The sequence below is a fragment of the Astatotilapia calliptera genome, chromosome 22 (genome assembly GCF_964374335.1).
Source record: "Astatotilapia calliptera chromosome 22, fAstCal68.1, whole genome shotgun sequence".
NCBI classification, from domain to species: Eukaryota; Metazoa; Chordata; class Actinopteri; order Cichliformes; family Cichlidae; genus Astatotilapia; species Astatotilapia calliptera.
In genome coordinates, this window is record NC_137442.1 from 25,083,640 (window position 1) to 25,101,861 (window position 18,222).

The following is an 18,222-nucleotide window of genomic DNA, read 5'->3' on the forward strand; positions in this document are numbered from 1 at the left end:
TTTCACTAGAGCCACACCTGAAAATACGACGAGGACTCTCGTCATAGTTGGAGTGCAAAGAGTGGCCAAATTATATCACTAAATACACCATTAAGCAATTAAATGGATGAGTACGTAATTAAAATGGAAATAAATAAATAGTGTATTAAATACATATGTCAATTAATCTTTTTTGAAAACATATTTTATTATTTCACCATTTAATTGATTATTTCATGGTTCCTTGGCAATCTGCAATCTGTCAGCCTTACCCATTAGAGCCAGGGCACAGGGATGACGCTGATCTGGTCAAATATGTCAGCAGGTGTTTCTCAATACTAAGTACACACAGTTTGTACTTGTATACTTGCACACTCGCTTCCCCGTTTGAGGACGGGAAGACACGTCTTGGAGGTAAACAACACAGCTGATGACATAAGCTGGGCCTCATTGTGTACTTTACTCCCCCTTTCCCCTTATAAATATTTACAATAAAAATAGCAAATAACAGCCTAATTATGTTATATTTTAAAAATATGCATAATCATAGTACGATTCTCACCTAAAGCCTCATTGATGTCAAATTACTTTGAAAGGTCATAAATTGATTTGAAAGAAGTTAGTAACGAATTATGTATCATTATATGAAATTAAACATTACTGATTAATCAAGACGACACGGTTCAGCAGATCTCGCTTAAAACGCTTAAAATACAGTTGAACTAATATCAAAACAGATCATATCACTCTTCAGCACCTAAACTGCAAACAGCTGCCTCGGGCTTCTCTAATCCCATCCACCCAGCTCTGGTTATGTTTAGGCTTCGCACTGTGAAACACCGTAAACCTAAAGTTCATTCATTCGCCTGCTGACACACTAACACTTTTCATGGAGTTCATGGTGGGTTTTTTTTCCCTTTTTGGTTAATAAATTAGTATAATTTTGACTGATGCTGCGCCTCTTCTGTTACCTGTTATTACTCATGACTTTTCTTCTCCAGTGGGTTCCACTATATATAATATGGGACTAATTTCTTGTGCAGAGTTGGTAAATGACTCCTTGACATATTTGACCTGCTGCTGAGCTGTGAAACCACTAGATGGTACTGCTGCATCGTGTCAATACAGCTGGGGTGACTTTGTTTGGACAGAACTAGGTATAATACTGTTTTTTGTATGAAGGTATTGCTATCAATTCCACTGTCTGGTCCTCATGTTTCCCCAGACCTGAATCCTTGTGAGAACCTCTGTCACATCTTCTGTGTCTAGTCCCCACACTCTCCTAGAGCTCCCTGATGCTATAATCCATGTCTGGGAGGATATCCCCTAAAACACCATCCACCGTCTCATCAGTAGCATGCAGAGGTATTAGTGAGAGTGCATCAGGTCATTATTATTACCAGAGGCCCAAACCAGTGTTTGTGCTGGCTATAAACTTGCTTCAGCTCTACAAATCCTGGACCAGAAAGACCAAAATCCCCTCTGATCATAGAGGGAGACAACTGATCAGCAATGCATCTTGGAATCTCATCCATCCACATGGGATGTGTGGATGGAGAAGAAGTTCCTTATTTTTAATCCACACAAGGAGGAAGTAAAGACTACTGCCAATTTCTTTTTCCCCACAGTGCACAATGGACATTTATCAGTTAGTGTTTATTAACATATTTTTCCTCCATCACAGTATTTTTTTTCTTAAATAGCTACACCACAGTGTAGATGGGTTCATCCCACTTGCAGACACAAATATAACAAAGATATATACACACAAGTATATACATATGCACAGGAGGCGCCTGTGTGCCTTTGTCGGGATTAAAGCTTCACACATTTGGCTACAGCCTCACTCAAGAGTCAATAATAAAAAAAATAAAAAAAAAAAACAAAAAAAAAAACTACACAACAAATTAAAACAAGACAGCATTTACAGGATGTAGACTAAACCTGTAGTAATTGTAAGGATGTACGTTCTCTGTCCTCTTCAGCAGAGGGTAAAGAAAACGAGCATGAATGAAATAAACATTGGCAACTCAGTTGTCCGAATCAAATGCCAAAGATGTAACATTATGTATAACATATGACACTCAATGTACACATTTCCATATCGACAGACATGAAACATAATCCTCGTGATGACAGATTGACATGTGCTTCTCCAATAAAAACATATATACAGATAAACATAAACACCCATCGATAAGAGCTCCGCTTTCTATCTTCATCTTTTTTTTTTTTCCCCCCCCCTTCTTCTTTCTCCAAAATGATGCGCTTCCCTTTTATAAAATGCATATGAAGCAAAGACCGCAAAGGAGGTTAAACCTGAATGCCCAGTTGGCAACAGCTTTACAGGCCTTAAATAGAGTTAAATAATCCAAGAAGCATGGCTTTCTAGAAAACATGAATTTGAAAAGGAAAAATGAAAACTAATAAATATTTAAATAATGATATCACTAAATTACAGGTGCCTGTAGTAACTTAAATTTAAAGCATTGAGAGAGAAAAGGTTTTTCCTGCCATCAGCAGCTGTCCTTATAAATAATGGAAATAATGTAGCTGCTGAATATACAGACATCAGTTATGTTTTTGAAAAATAACTGCTTTCACTCCTGTAGTGGTTTCAGTGTGACGGTGGAGTACTATTAGAAGCCCTTTAGAGCGCAGGTGTTCCTGTTTGGCCACAAGTTCAAACATCACCATTATTTATAACCTCTTATAAGAAAAGCCAGTGGGATGGGAATAAGATGAAACAGGCTGGCTGATTGGATTGTGTAAACTATGAAGTGAAAATGTAAAAATACAATTTCTATTTTAAAAAAACAAAACAAAAAAAACCCCCGACGTTTGCATCAGCTTTTTAAAACCCCGTAAACGGGGGAACAAATTAAGGTTGTACCGCTGTTCAAGTTCCTCGTGTCGAACGCTCACATCTCAGAGCCTCCTGAGGTCGCTCACGTTCGACGTGCGTACATAGCACCATTAATACTAATGAAAACATGCTCTTAATGCTTTTCATAGTTCTTGTGTGATTTTTGACTCAGAGAAAGACCAACTAAACAAAGAAAATGAAAAGGATCTTTTCACAGTACATCTAAAAAATAAGGCTTTTTTTCCCCACGAAAAACAGAAACAGAGAAGTGTGCCAGGAAAATATCACAGATTCACAGATGGGAGGGTTGTCTTTAGAAAAGGCCTCAGGGTGGCTGAAACAATGACACTTGAGTGAATCAAGTACTTCTGGAACAGCAGCATTAGTGGACAAGGCAGTGATCCGACAGTCACGGGTCTGTTGGTGCCGTCCGGTGCAAAAGTGCCATTCGTTCACCCCACTGGTCTGTCTGGAAAATGAGCTAGACCACGTTGGCTAGTTCTGCTGAGTCCGTTTCAGAGTCCGCCTCATTCTCCCTGTGAGACGAGAGACTTCGGTTGGAGGGTTGCCTCACACAGATGCAACACACACACAGAAGATGGTGAAGCGTTTGGGTCTGTGCACTTACCTCAGGTCCTGTAGGAGTTTGCGGTTAGCTTGCCTCTTCTCCTCATTGATCGGGTAAGAGTAAATTATGGACAGGCCAATCGCCATCAGAGCTATGGGTGCCGCCGAAACCAGTAATTTCAACGTCAAGTCCACTTCCTTAGGTTGAGAGCAGCCTCGGCTGATGTAACCCGCAAAGCTAAAAAGAAGAGAAATAAAATTATTAGCTTTTAGCGCAGCAGAGATATTGATGTGCAGGAAAAGTAACAAATTACTCATCAAATGAAAAACACTGCTGTGGTTGCTCATGTGATATGTACCCACATGCACTCTATAGCCTCACTGTAATCTAATGGAACGGAAAGGAACTCCTTGCTTTGATGTGGGATTTTAGGTGCTGAGAAATTCAACTAAACAAATCGCTGCAAATGCTTAAACTTGGTGCCAGTGCTTACTCTAAACTAAGAGTAGAGATGCCGAGAGAGACTCCAGAAGCAAACTTGGTGAAGAAGACATAGAAGGAATAGAAGAGCGCTTCGTGGCCGGTGAAGTCAGGATTTTGCACTTGGAAGTCGTCGACGACATCGGGCAGCATAGACCTGAAGAAACAAAACGTGAGGCTTGGTCATTTATGTGCATTCCTGATAAGAAAAAACGTTTTTATCTATAAAGTCATCAAATACGAGCCAGCGGAGAGGCATACCAAGGTAGCAGGAAGGCGACAGCCACTCCAACGCCAGCAGCAAAGGAGCAGATGTAGGTGACAGCCAGGTTACTCTTCAGGGACACCACCAGGATCATGAAAGGAATCACAACCTGGAAATGACAGCAGTGAGAGATTTAAATCCCAAAACAGGTCTCTTAATGATACTGCATCAGTTTTCCTATGAAAGAAAAATTCCCCTAAGTTTTATGGTTTGTTTATACTTTTAACAAGATTTCAGGGACTTACCAGTGTGCCAACGTAAACCGCTGTCTTCTTTCCAAAACGAGTCAGAAACCACTGCCAGAAGGGAATGGCCAGAGTAGCGGAGAGCTGAAAGAGGGGGGAAACAAAAAGCAAGTGTGGTTAACCAACTGTTTTACCAAAACTCAGAGAAGTTCCTGTAAGTTTCTCCAACGCCCCTCCGTATTCCAGGTCAATATCGGGAAAAACAACAACAACAAAAACCCTACTTTATCTGTGTTATATAAAAGAAGAGAAGCATGTTAGACATCTGATGCAGTCACAAAGCACTTCAGATATCATCTGACCTAAAGAGGACATGAAGAGGCGGGACAGCCCCCAGATCGTCGTGGGCTTTGACCTGCGCGTGTTTGACCAAGGCGGCGAGAACACCCAGCCATTGTGCACAGTGTTCTCGGTATTTCCCCACCTCTCCTTCTGAATGCCTTCGATAGGAAGTACATGAAGGACTCTTCATGTCCTTCATGTACTTCCCGTCACCTCAGTCTCTCTGTGCAGTCATCTGTAGCTTTCAGACTCATTTCATGTAGTTTCACTTTAGTATACGAGCACACACTCTGTTTTAAAATGTATGCACTTGAAATTAGTCTTGCTGTTCTGCAAACACTTCTCTCAAACCTTTGCCCCCATGAGCCTCGCTGTTTTTTTCCTTAGAAATCAAATATCAACATCACGCATCAGCTTTCATCTTCTAAACCAACTTTGAAGAGAGTTTCACACAAACTGCCTTCACTGAAACTGAGCAGCACAACATTCTCATACAAACATCCTTAAGAACGACTGCACGTGCTGTGCATCCAAGCTGGATCTAACATGAACAGGCGCCACACAGGAGGCTTTTTCTGCCTTCCTCCTCTTCCCTCAGTTATTCATTACTTTTGACCTTTGCTGCTTTTGCTCCTTCGACTGACAGCCAGTGTGAGGTACATGTGCTTTTATAACGTGTGCCAATTTGATTTGGTTTATCTTATCGTTGCCATTATAAGATAATGAGATCACCTCACACATCATCAAGGATTACCATCTCTCAGTGCTGATTAAACAAAGTCATTTCAGTGACTGCACGTACTGGTTAATGGTCACTACCTTGGCTACATAATCCTGTCCGTGAAGTAAAGGCTCAAAGCATCTAATCTCTTCACCCTTGCTAACCTGCACTTTCTCACCCCATACCGTTGCGTGAGCTCAGCACATCTGTGGATTAATTAGCTTTAATACTCGTCGGGAAGTTTGCGTGACTCTTTGATATGAAAGCTTTTTGTTCCCCTTATACCACAGGTTTATATAAAAGAGACATGAAAGCAGAGGTGACTGTGGCTTCTTTACGGTCTGTGGGAACGGGGTGGCATTCGGGCCGAGTAGTCACACATCACTGAAACAGCCATGCAGGAGCCTTCCTTTCTGACCGAGTACAGAGTGGATTTTGTAATTGAAGACCATTTACAAGAGAAGGCTTTTGTCTGCATGCTGACGTTAATGGCTCATTTTGTTCCGCACAAACGGGCTGCTCTGGGTTTCACCTGCCAGGGGTGGCTGGAGTCATTTCTATGGGAACAGTGCACCTAGCTGTCTGTGTCTATGTGTTTGTCACAATAAACCACCTCCCGGTCACCTCCTCTGTGTCTCTACTCACCATGATGACCAGCAGAATATTCTGGAAGTCGTTCCTGAAACCCAGTGTGGCGCTGCAGAACAGGGCAAAGTTTCCCTCCAGGAGCTGCAGGATGAGACAGAGAGGTCACTCAGTGTATTGCTTGAACACACAAACACGCACACACATGCACATGGGGCCAAGAAAACTCTGGCTGGGAGCACAAACATGCGAGACACTAAACAGGCTGAAGTTAGTGACTGAAAAACGCAAACATGGAAAGTTATCCTGTATACAAATTCATTTACAGTAAAATATACAGAGTGTGTGTGGCTCTTTCATGTACGCACCATGAAACCTAGTGAGGTAAAGAGGAAGGCCATGACCAGTTTGGCATATGGTCCATACCCCATCACCAGCTTAATCCCCTGAAAGAAGGACATGGGCTCAGACCTGGGACGAGAAGACTCTGAAAAGAGAAAAGACACGAGGGAGTGAACCAAGATGCAGAATTCACTTTGAAACGTTCTGATGTCCCGTTTCTAGCTCAGTAGGTAGAGTGGTGGCCCCATGATCGGAAGGTCGGGGGTTCGATTCCCCTGAACAGCTACCCTGAGGTACCCCTGAGCAAGGTACCGTCCCTACACACTGCTCCCCGGGCGCCCAATGGCTGCCCACTGCTTCACTGAGTGAATGGGTTAAATGCAGAGAGGGATTTTCCCCATGGGGACCAATAAAGTACACTTTCTTCTTCTTCTGAGCTTTTTTACTTTAAATGACACTTTTCATGTGCAGCTGCCTTTAAGCCTCACCCTGAAATAGCCAGACATCTTATTACGAGGTCATAAGGCTTTCACTTTGAGCAAACTTTGTGTGCTTCCTCAGCCCATAATCATGGAGCTGTAATCACACGAAGGAAGCGTACATGTGCGGCCCATCGGGAATCTGACATCAGTGATTTTGGCTTCGGATAAAATCTTAGTCTGTTAAAGGATCCAACAACAGAAGGATGGTTGATTCTGATAAACGCTCACCTTTTTGTTCTCTCACACCGAAGAACAGCACGACAGCACAGATGATATAAATCAAGCAGATCACACCCGACGCGATCATGTAGGCTGTTCTCTGCACAGGAGGAAGAAATGCGCAATGAGTATTCAGAAGATTTCACAAACCGCCGTCATCAGCTCGCATCTAATTAGACGAACTTGTTAATTAGCCAACTGATAAACGGTTACCGTGTGCTCCAGGGAGATGACAGGCTTAGACTCATTAAGTCCAGGGGACGCAGAGAAGTTGCTCGGCTCCGCCAGGATATCGGCGGGCCCCGGGATGCAGGGAGCGTTCGCCAAGCCGACGATCTGGCCCTGGATCGCCGTACCGAGCAGGGTGCCCAAAACCTCCACCGTCATCCCTGATGAGGAGACAAGGAGGCATCGTAAAGAGGCTCCAGGAGGTTTATCTAAGAGGACGGCGCTTTAACATGCTGATACTCACTGTAGGCAGTCGCAGAGTCTCTCTCTTTCTGCTCTGAGCTGATGAACATGGTGAGGGCTGAGTATGGCACATGGAAGCACTGCGGGAAATCACAAAGAGTATGAAGGTGAGAGAACAGCTTCAACAAATGATCGATACTTAGATACCACAAGCGCTGCACGAAGACAGGAAACTGTTTAAGTAATCCAAATATATCAGACTTATAAAGAAGTTGGGGTTAATCTTCCCATGAGGTGCTACATACTAATATTATATATACACACGGAAGAAGGAAATACAGAGGGGAACATTCTTTCCCTCTGACATCACCAAAGACCACAGTTAGGCTGCAGGCCATACTCTGAGAACCCTACAATGAAAGGTTATAGTGAACATGTTTGTGCGTGCACATGTGGTACTCACAGTTTGGAGGCTCTGGAAGAGGCAGTAGAAGAAGAGGTACCAGATGACTTTGCCATTCTCAAAGGGAGGAACGTACCATATGAGGAAGTAGGAAATCACAGCCAGAGGGGTTGACAGTACGATCCTGCAGATGAGATAAAGCAGGAGGGAGGGGAGTGGAACAGGAAAACATGACAACAGCAACAGCGTCAGTCGGTGTAAAACGTGATCTATTCAAAGTGTGGAACATCTCATTTTGTAAACAGTTTCCAGGCCTAAAAAGTCTCTCATTGCGTAACTACTCATGGCTTTTCTATTCTGCTCGTGCCAACACTTCTTCAGTGATTCTGCACTTTAGTTAACTGTCTCCTGATGAATATATTGTGTCTATGTACTTTACATGCAAGGAGGCTGAGCCTCAGATATGGCCTGATCTGAGGGTTACTAGAGGATGAATGACTTGGGGAATGCTGCTGAACGACATTAAAGGCACCTTTTGTTTTCATGAATTCACACAACATACAGGAACTTTAACCGAGCATAAAACCCCACAGAAGTGAAATTCTTTTGCACACTTCCCACCCTCCAGTCACCTCCTTCCTATGGTCAGACAGCTACAGTCCAATGAGATGTGAGATTTTGCCCTGCAGTTACGCCTCTGTGGATGCGTCACATTCCAAGAAATACACATGGAATATGACAGTTCGTGCCATCCTGCCAGGCCATTCACTGACAGGTCCTGTCTGAAAAGATCAGACAGCGAAATCATGCTCGAGTCAGAGTGGCCCAACAGCTAGAGCAGGCCTAACTTCTCTCCACAGTGCTCAGAAAGCTGAACAACTCGCTGCCAATCAATTCGAGCCCTTGCGAACAATTATCAACATAATCACACACCGCAGCGAGAGTTTGAAAGAGAGAGAAGGTCCGGCGGAGCGACGTGCTGTCTGCTCTCTCGCCCATGTGATGTGATTAACTGTACCCTTGTTTGAACACAGTGTGGGAGTGTACAGAAAGGGTGGACAAGCTGGAACACATGATCCATCCACATGCAACAATGCGCTCAGGAATGCTTGCTCCTTTTTTTCCTCCTTTTTTAATACAGTAATCAACTCCAACCCATGAGATGAACACAAACGCAAGGAATGTCATCCACACAAGTCACCAGCAGAAACTGTGTTGCTTGGTTTGTTTGTTTTTTTAAGGCACGTGTTCACTGTCTGCAAGCCTAAGATAAGCTTCGCACCATCCTTGCAGAACTCCGGAGGCACACTGGGCCATACAAGCATTGACCTACATCACATTTAAACATCTTCTGAAACAGCCGTGCTGACAAGAGCGAGCGTTATCTACTTTGTCAGCGAATTAACTCAGCGAGTGGCAGCTTTAAGTCTATCAACAGTTTAGTAAGAGTGAAAAGCTATCTTAAGAGCTTCTGCGTGTGAGAGTGACACAGTTATCTCTCCATTTTCTCATTTTTGGCTTGGCGGCTGAAGCAATAATACATTTTTAAAATTCAGTTTTTGACTTTGTGCTTTCATAAGTCAGAAATCACGCCCCCCCCCCCCCCCCCCCAAAAAAAAAAAAAAAAAACATATATCACTCTTTAGGTGAAAGTCTTCAAAACTGGCTCTTCATACTGTAGCCAACTGCAGAAGCTGACAGTGATATAAGATAAGCAACAGGAAGGCCTTCGGTCTGAAAATTCACTGCTAGAACTTGAACTCCAGTAACCTCCTGGATTCCTCAGTCACTCTTTAACACGTAATACAGGCACTGAAAGCTGAGCAGCTATTGGCTAAAACTAGTGGTGTGTTGTGGGCAGGACCAATGAGAAGCTCGCTCAGCTCCGGTCACCCTCCCCCCACTGTGGCTTCCAAGCATTAAAGACAGAGCAGCTCTGACTGCATCTGCAGCTTCCTGCCTGCTCTCTGCACATGTGTCTGAAATGAACTGAGCCATAATATAACCAAAAATGCCAAACCCACCCCCGCTACAACCAAAAGCCCACGCCCCATTTCTGACGAGAAGTGGAGGATGCACTTTATCCCCCCCCCCCTTCCTCTGTGACCCACTTTTGAGATTCAAACATCAGCATCTCAGCAGTAATTACAGTAACGAGATAAAATCCATCACCCTCTTGCACATTCGCTTCTCAGTCAAAATTCTTTGACAAAGAAATAACTCTTAATATAATTTTTACATCATCGAGTTCAGCGCTCCTTTACGGGAACTCCCATTAACGATTTCATCACTGGTGAGGAACATTTCTATCACCGTCAGCTCTGCGAACCTCAGTCTCGCCATTATGACATTTCTTCTGCATTAGTCATGCAGGTCTACTTGCGACATACACACCCACATAGGCTGCAAGATTAAAGCTAAAAATCACAGCCACAAATACTTAGATTATTTACCACAAACTTTCTTTGAATGAGCTCTAAAACCACGGCCGTTTAACTAGAATTCATTTGAGCATCAGCAAGAAACTGTCTTTCTAAAACATTACATGACCTTTACCTCCTCTAGAAGATATTGTTTCTACAGAGCCACGCTGAACTACGTGGTGACAAAAGTAGCTGCGCTCTACTTGTAACAAGCTAAAATTCGAGCTGTATAGGAATTATTGCAAAAAGGAATTTTATCTTGATTATCTGCTTTCATAGCCTTTTGCAACCATTTACCAAGAGGTTGCATTAACACAGGGAAAGACAGTAGTGGGCAGGCAGGGGACCCTCTCCTCCCACTCGTGCCACTTCCTACCCAACGCTCATTTCCTAACCAGCTTGGGAAATTATATGTTTAATCAAGGAGGCAAGGGAGTAAATACACAGGTGCAGCACACACCCCACACCTCCTCGTGGTGGTTATTAAAGAGATGCCTTTGCTCTTTTGTTGTTCTTGACATATCCTCTCTCTCTGATACCTTTTACCTCCGGTGGCTTATTTCTACCCTCGTCACACTACAGAGTACTGCATGTACTGCATGTACTGAAGGGACAGTGGCTCTAAAACGTCTTCTGTGCTGACAGCTCTATAACTAGCAGCTCCGCTGACACCCCAGTAGTCTCTTACATCAGCGGAATTATATCAATTACATCTCCGTTGACACAGACCACAGGTGTGCAACGGTGTGGGGAATAGGGGTTTAAAAGTCATTAGACTTTAGAGCTGATAAGACTGTGCAAGATGCCCATAGACAGAACAATGTGGTGGTGGGGGGTGGGTGGGTCAAATCTGAAAAGAAAAGCGATCAGTAAGCCTTTTCAGGCATGCTTTACAGCCCTCCTACACACAGACAAGCTGAATTCAAACCTTAATACAAGATGGGTTTTCATATTATTCTCTGTATATTTAAGGTTTTATGTCAAATAACCACACAAAGAAGACTTCCAAAGAGTCTTTGTGCGCTTCCTGTAATGCGCTGGAGTTGTATTTGTCACCAAAAACTACAATGTGGGTTATGTGCAAGAGTATCTCCTGAAGCAACTTCCTGTTTTTGTTTAACTTAAAAAAGAAAATGGCTTGACATCTTTAGGGGGTTTATAGTTCAAACAGTAGCAGTTAATGTGGTCCACTTCACCTAAAGACAGTTCTCAGTATGCTATTCTAAATAGCAAGAGGTGAATGAGAGACGGGGGAAGGAGAGTTTGAATGGACACATCCGCACATGCTGGCAATGAGGAAGTAGTACTGCAGCAATAGCATGACGCGTAGTAAACCCTCCTGAGAGAAGTCTCTGGCTTTTCAAAAGTAGAGAACAAAGCCCCGCCCTCCCCAAACACTGACATCAGTTGGGAAACTTCCACCAGGGCTGATGGGAGACCCTGTGATCACATGCTCCAACAGCAAATACGCAACAAGTGTTTGAACTGCTTAACCTGGCTTTATCAGTAAGGTAAAGGAAACAGTTTGTCAGAGACCTCACTAAGGAAGTATATTTGTTATGCACATCAAATCAAATGGACTGTGTAGCGCCACGAAACTAGGAGGGAGTAAAAGCTCACCAGGGCAGCATGCGTCCAAAACGCGTCCACGGGCTTCGAGAGACCAGGAAGCCCACTGTGGGGTCCGTTACGGCGTCCCAAGCTCGCCCAACAAACAAGATGATGGAAGCATAGAAGGGATCGATCTGTAAAAGCACAAGAAAAAGATTAGAGATGTCGACACGTGGCTGTTATACACATCAGCTCAGATAAATGAGCACAGGTTATGTGGTCGTATAGCTAAACAGTAGCAGTGAAGCTGTAAAAATGGGCATTACACTTCGCATTACAGTGGGAAAGGTTTAGTCACTATCTTTTATTAAAGGCAGCAGTGAGAGAGTAACTCTTAACACATATTAGTTGCCAGCTGGCTGTTAACAGAGGGGACAAACTCGGACAGGGTGATGAATGTGTGACTTCTAAATGTACAATCTGTACCACGCTGTGTCACCCCATAGACTGTTAATTAATAGCCATGGAAGGCGAACAAGACCGAACCCTGGGAAGCCTTTGACTATCACTGCCATCATGGCCATGACCATCAGATTACTGCCAGAGCTCATTAATGCGAGCTCCCCCCCTTTATATTGTGCCACCACTGTACCCCTCCCAAAGCTTTTCAGAACAAGCTCCTGTAAGCCTCTTAATACACTGGAGCCCCATCATCGAGTCAATAATAGCAACAAGGCAGAAACTTTTTCCACAACTTTGCTCTGATCTGTGTAAAGTCCTGTATGAGGGCTTATAAGAGCAGGGCTTTAAGACTCAGCATTACTACATTACAGAGAACAGACTGCACACTTTGCTCTCAATCCCATTTAACCTTGTGAAGTCTAACCTTACTCCTATCCCTTAATGTTTTGGACACATATAGGGTTAGGCTTTCTTATTGGAAAATTTAATAGTATTTAATGAGTGTTAAATTGAACATATATGTATTTTTTTTTTCCCCTAACCGTCAAAATTGACATATTTTGAAAGCACAGGTTCAGGTTACTTATCACTGATGGTGAAGCCAGGTGGCTTCATTTATCTCTTTGGAGTTTGGAAACAATTTCAACCTCCTCACCTGTGCTACGTCCAGTAGATAGATCTGCAAAAAGAAGCCCAGGGCGCATCCTGTGATCTGGTACGGAGCTCCCCCGATGGCATAGCATATCTTGTTGCAGACTGATAACCTGTTCTGCTCATGCTGCAAGTAGGCAATAAAAAGAACAGAAACACAGATTTAGAACGTGCTCAAATACATTGATCGTAAAAACAAAAGTAGGATAAGAACATTTTGTTCAACAGGCACACCTTAGAGCAGGCCTGAGACCTGCTCGTCATCTGGGAGGATCTCGCTTGACAAGAGGCAATAAACGGCTTCAATGATAGCAAACTTTTGAGGAAACTGCCCTTGGGTATTTGCAGCTGTCTGCAAACGTTTTTGGACTTCAGCGGGGCCAAGTTTTTGTAATTATAGGAGAGGTCACTTCCCCGGAGTGGCCAGCAGCAGCTTAAGCCTTACACAGCCACTGCAACACACCTACAAACAATTACACTCCCCCTGTCCCCAGAAGACAAAAAAAGAAAGAAAAAAAAAAAAAAAAAGGAAGCAGACTATAAATCGGCAACTTTCTCAATTTCTGTCTGAGGACTTAATCTGCAGACTTGCTTCTTTCTCACCAGTCCCATTAAACAATAAAACATTTTTTCCGAGCCTCACGAGGAACATGGCCTAAATTCTTAATCGCCAGAGGGTCTTAAGAGCTCGTGAGTTCTGCTGGCAAAAAGCTAACCACAGTGTAGTGTATTTGGAAGGTGTCGGGGACAGCCGCCAGGGAAACAAGAAACCCTTGGTTCGGTAACAAGCGCTTATTCTTCAAGAGTTTCTCCGCTGAACATGTAATCATTTCCTCAACAGACAGACTCCAAACAGATCTCCTAATGGCAACACAAATCCACGATTGGTGTGAGCGTCTGACTACACCATTGTGTCACTCACCCCAAAAGCCAGGGCGACAGCACCTTGGCATCAGTTTGAGATGGCTTAATTCCTCAGTGGATGACTGCCACTGTTTGACCAGAGCTTTGACCACTGCTGCCCAAAGAGAGGCGAACACACACCCTTATCCCCGACCAATCAAAAGTTTGAGTTTTCTGCTGCTTAGTCTGACCCCTCTCTCTCTCTTTATTTATTTATTTTTTTTAAAGGGGGGGGGGTTAATCTCTGGTGCTGAATGAGAAAAGGGCTCTTGCTGATAACCTTAAGCAGAAGAAGAAAAGCAGAAAACCTATATCAAGGTACAATCTGTTTAAAGTAACCTTCGGCATATTTCACCACTCCTCATAAGGATCAGGAAAAGGACACGGAAATGAAGCATTGCTGTCATTGCATGCAAATAAACCAGTCTTTGCCCCACTGATGCGCCCAGCTCTGCTTTTCTTTAGGTCAAACACTCTTCACTGCAAGGACAAACCAGCAGAAGAAGCAGTTTTAACCATAATAGCTGGAAATGCAGTAGCTCTGGTGTCCATGGCAGCAAATGCAAAATCTCAAGCATCTCTCACCTTACATAACTCCCCTGAACCCACTCTACCTGAATGCAGAGCACTGACTGTACCGACACAGGTGTGTAACCATCAAGTAACTGCCACAGGAATGTGTTAATGTGACAGTGTATTCGTGTCACACACATTTGCATGGTTGTCAGGCAGTCTATTTAAAACACACAACCATAATGGATCTTAACTGAGCTTGCGGCCACACGTGGACAGATGTCTTTGGCAAAAAAGAAAAAGAGAAAGGAATGTAGCTGAGTTTTATAAACAGGACACTGAATCTACCTTCACTGATATTACTTCCAGGGCCACACCTGCTATCAGAGTTCCCACTAATGATATGTTACTACTGTAAATGCGTAACATGCGTAGGTGAGACGTTTTTCCTGCTTTTTGGGTTCACGTGTCACTCCCTTAGTCTAAAGGTGCAGACACACAAAATCCCGAACACTCATTTTGTAGTCTGTTTTCGGGAAAGGTCCTCTGCCTGCTCCTTCATTATCTGACACGTCGCCTTGGTGGGTGCTCCCTGTGGCGTTCAGTGCTTTCGGGAAAATTGTAAATTTAATGGGAATTTTCTTCAGCAGTGTGTGTGTTTGTGTGGTTTTCTTTTTTTTTTTTTTGGGGGGGGGGGGGGGGGGGGAGACGTGAATACCAAAGCAGTGAAAAATTAAACCATTTGTTTAACAAACCACTAGTATGTGAGGGAATTTAAAACATCGTGCAAATGAACTCTACCGCATTTTTGTTACTACAATGCAAATTATAGTGTCTGATTATTCCAGCCTCAGAAAGACAGGCTACTTTCTCTTTTTCGTTGAGTGTTTCTTCCTTGCAAAGGCAGAGCTAGTGGGGGTTTTAACAGAGCCCAGTGAATGCAGCACATCTATCTGAGAATGCTTATTAAAACTGATATGAAGGATAAGACAAACCACGCTGGTGTTAGCAGACTATATTCTGCGACGTTTTTGGAAAGGCGATATCGATATTCCCAGCGTGACTTAAAAAAAATTTGTAATTATTTTAATTAAAAGTAAGCCACCTTTATGCAAAGGTTAAAACCCAAATTTATAACCTAGCTTACAGATTCTCGGCTACTTTAAGGAACAACGTCAAAAACCAGCCGAACGTGAACTGAATTTGAGGAACTGATAAGACGAGAGGTATTACATTTTTTAATTCAAATGTAGCTACACGTTGCTGGCGAAATAAGGGCACAGAAAATCTCGAACATTGCCTTCCACACACGCAAACTGTGAATTAAACCCGTTTGTGTAGATGTAGCCCTCCAAAACCACGGTTTTTGGTTTAAACTATTTGAAGAATGCGTTCTTAGTATAATTAAGGTTCAGAAGAAGGAGAAAGGGCTTCCCAAAGGCCCAAATAACACTCACGTGCCAAATAACAATAATTACATTTTATTAAATTATGAGTTTATCCATTTTTTAAATTCCGTTTATATCGTTTCCGAGTTACTAATGAGACAAATGTTGGCCCGGAATGGCGCGCGCCTTATTTAAGCTAACATGAGTCACCCTTAAAGTGTCAGCTCGCTGGTATTACCCATTCATTTAAACCAGGGGTGCCCAATCCCGGTCCTCGAGAGCTACCGTCCTGCAGCTTTTAGATGCATCCCTACTCCAACACAGCTGAATCAAATGGTTTGATTACCTCTTCAGCATGCCATCGTGTTTGGCAAAGGCCTGATAACAAGCCATTCATTTGATTCAGCTGTGTTGGAGTAGGGATGCATCTAAAAGCTGCAGGACGGTAGCTCTCGAGGACCGGGATTGGGCACCCCTGATTTAAACGATCGACACCCATTCCTATCAAAGCCTGGCCCTTTCTATTTTCGAGAATTCGTGTGAAAGCGGGCCAGAATCAACCCGTACCTGAAGCTAAATTTTGAATAAATGAATTTACTCACCCTTTTAGCGAGCTGGATGCCATCCGAGTTCCCCGGTTTATTCAACAAACTGGCGTTCGAGTATTGTTCAGCTCCTTCTCCTTTCGCCATGGCAGAAATAACTTCGTCCTCGGTTGAATTTGCCTCAGAAATAAATACACAAATAAACCACTATCCTCCCTTAACAGAAAGAAATACGGTCCGGTAGCGTGTAAATTTAATGAGGACTGATGAGATGTGGTGCTGGCAGCAAGCAAGCTTGACTGGATGTAATTTTTTGGATGTCCCCGCCCTCTAACGTGAGCCATTCACACCACTACTATACCACGCCCCCTCGGGTGTGTCACAGTCATATGTTTCTTCATCAGAAGCCTTTCCTTGGAAATTCTTTGTATCCGTTTTCATCCAAGTGTGTTTACATTTACAAACGAGCTGTGACTGATCGCTCCTATAACGCGCACGCCTACTAAAAATTAAAGCTGGTGGATATATATATATATATATATATACACACACACACATATATATATATATTAGGGCCTGATTATTTGAGACCTTGTAATTAAGAAAGATTTGCCAATACTAGAGAAATATGCTCTCTCCATGCGTTTTCCCTGAGCTAATCATTCAAACTGGATACGCTGGCGCAGGTCAGAAGACAATCAAAATAAAACAGGAACACTCAGACAGAAACTCAGACTCAAGCAAACAGCTGGTTAAAATGTAATCCACGACATTTAGCCTACACATTGCATTTAGAGTGAAGCTGTGTCGTTCCTTCATATACAAACACGTCTTTTAGCAGCTGTTTTGTATACAGGGAATCAGCTTTGGGAAAACTCTCGTGCAACCTTTCATGAGTCCTGTATGGCGATGTCAAAACTCAAAGTAACCCCTCTGTACTGAGCATCAGTGGAATCAGTTCAAAGGCGTTGATCACCGTCAAAAATGGACACACGTATCTCCTCACTGCTAAACAGAGGCATACACGAGACGCCTCGTGTGTGGTAGAAAGAAAAAGTTTTGCTTGTGCAGTTGACTGCAGATCGCTCGATTACTGCTTGACGTGGTCTCGGATTCTCAGGTCTATATTTGAAAGGTGTTTTATCCTCTCTATTCCAGTATATATTCCCAGATTAGCTGAGCATACATTCCATAAAGCCTGCAGTATACATATGCTATACACACACTGCTACAGGTATGAATACCCACCTATGTAGCAGGAACCATTGGACTGCTGGAGATGTAAACAAACATTTGCAATATTTGCTTATGGCTTTTCACACACACACACACACACACACACACACACACACACACACACACACACACACACACACACACACACACACACACACACACACACACACACACACATAAATACTTGCCCTCCTCTTTATCTTCGCACTAAGCAATATTTGTTTGCACACACCCTTTAAAAGGAGACTCTCCCTTTGCCTGATCAAACCTTTGGTTTGTGAACCCTAACCTTGCCAAGTGTGCAGTCAAGTTTAGACCATTTGCACATGAGGTGCAAATCTGTAATGGTGCAGGCAGATCAATATGTGTCAACATGCTGCAGATTAGATAAGAATTTATGGCCAAACATAGGGATTGCTGGTAAATGTATGGGATGCTTACGGGAAAGAAATGAAAATATATCAAGAATGCTTTAGCAAGCCCTTCCCTTTGCACACCACATTAATTGCAAATAATTGTTTGGTATCAAAATGCTGTTCCCCTTAACCTCATTTCAATATTACTAAAAGATCTGATGCAACGACTTTTGCAAAGATCAACCAGTTGCTGCAGAAACTTGTTATGAAACTGGATGATTCCTAAAAATGGAAATAATGATTTCCTCTTACAAATGAAGTTAATGGACTCTTTGCTTTCACACAG

The 18,222-nt window shown here is 43.1% G+C and overlaps 1 protein-coding gene across 1 annotated transcript; it reads right to left on the minus strand.

Annotated features, from left to right (window-relative positions):
* Positions 1-1,616: 1,616 nt before the first annotated feature.
* On the minus strand, positions 1,617-16,582 carry mfsd2ab (MFSD2 lysolipid transporter A, lysophospholipid b). Its single transcript, XM_026156274.2, has 14 exons — positions 16,342-16,582; positions 12,940-13,062; positions 11,892-12,016; positions 7,909-8,032; positions 7,507-7,585; positions 7,248-7,423; positions 7,044-7,134; positions 6,360-6,478; positions 6,052-6,135; positions 4,404-4,487; positions 4,155-4,267; positions 3,907-4,050; positions 3,474-3,650; positions 1,617-3,381 (listed from the first exon to the last, which is right to left on the minus strand). Exons 1-14 carry the CDS (start codon positions 16,429-16,431, stop codon positions 3,327-3,329), a joined length of 1,584 nt encoding a protein of 527 aa, XP_026012059.2. The 5' UTR covers positions 16,432-16,582; the 3' UTR covers positions 1,617-3,326.
* Between the last annotated feature and the right edge of the window lie 1,640 nt (positions 16,583-18,222).

Excerpts from the sequence above, each read along its gene's own strand:
- mfsd2ab (XM_026156274.2), bottom strand. The coding sequence starts at position 16,431 with ATGGCGAAAGGAGAAGGAGCTGAACAATACTCGAACGCCAGTTTGTTG. Across the intron at positions 6,479-7,043 it reads CGGTGTGAGAGAACAAAAAG|AGTCTTCTCGTCCCAGGTCT; the intron begins GTGAGCGTTTAT and ends TTCTCTTTTCAG. Across the intron at positions 3,382-3,473 it reads AAACTCCTACAGGACCTGAG|GGAGAATGAGGCGGACTCTG; the intron begins GTAAGTGCACAG and ends CTCGTCTCACAG.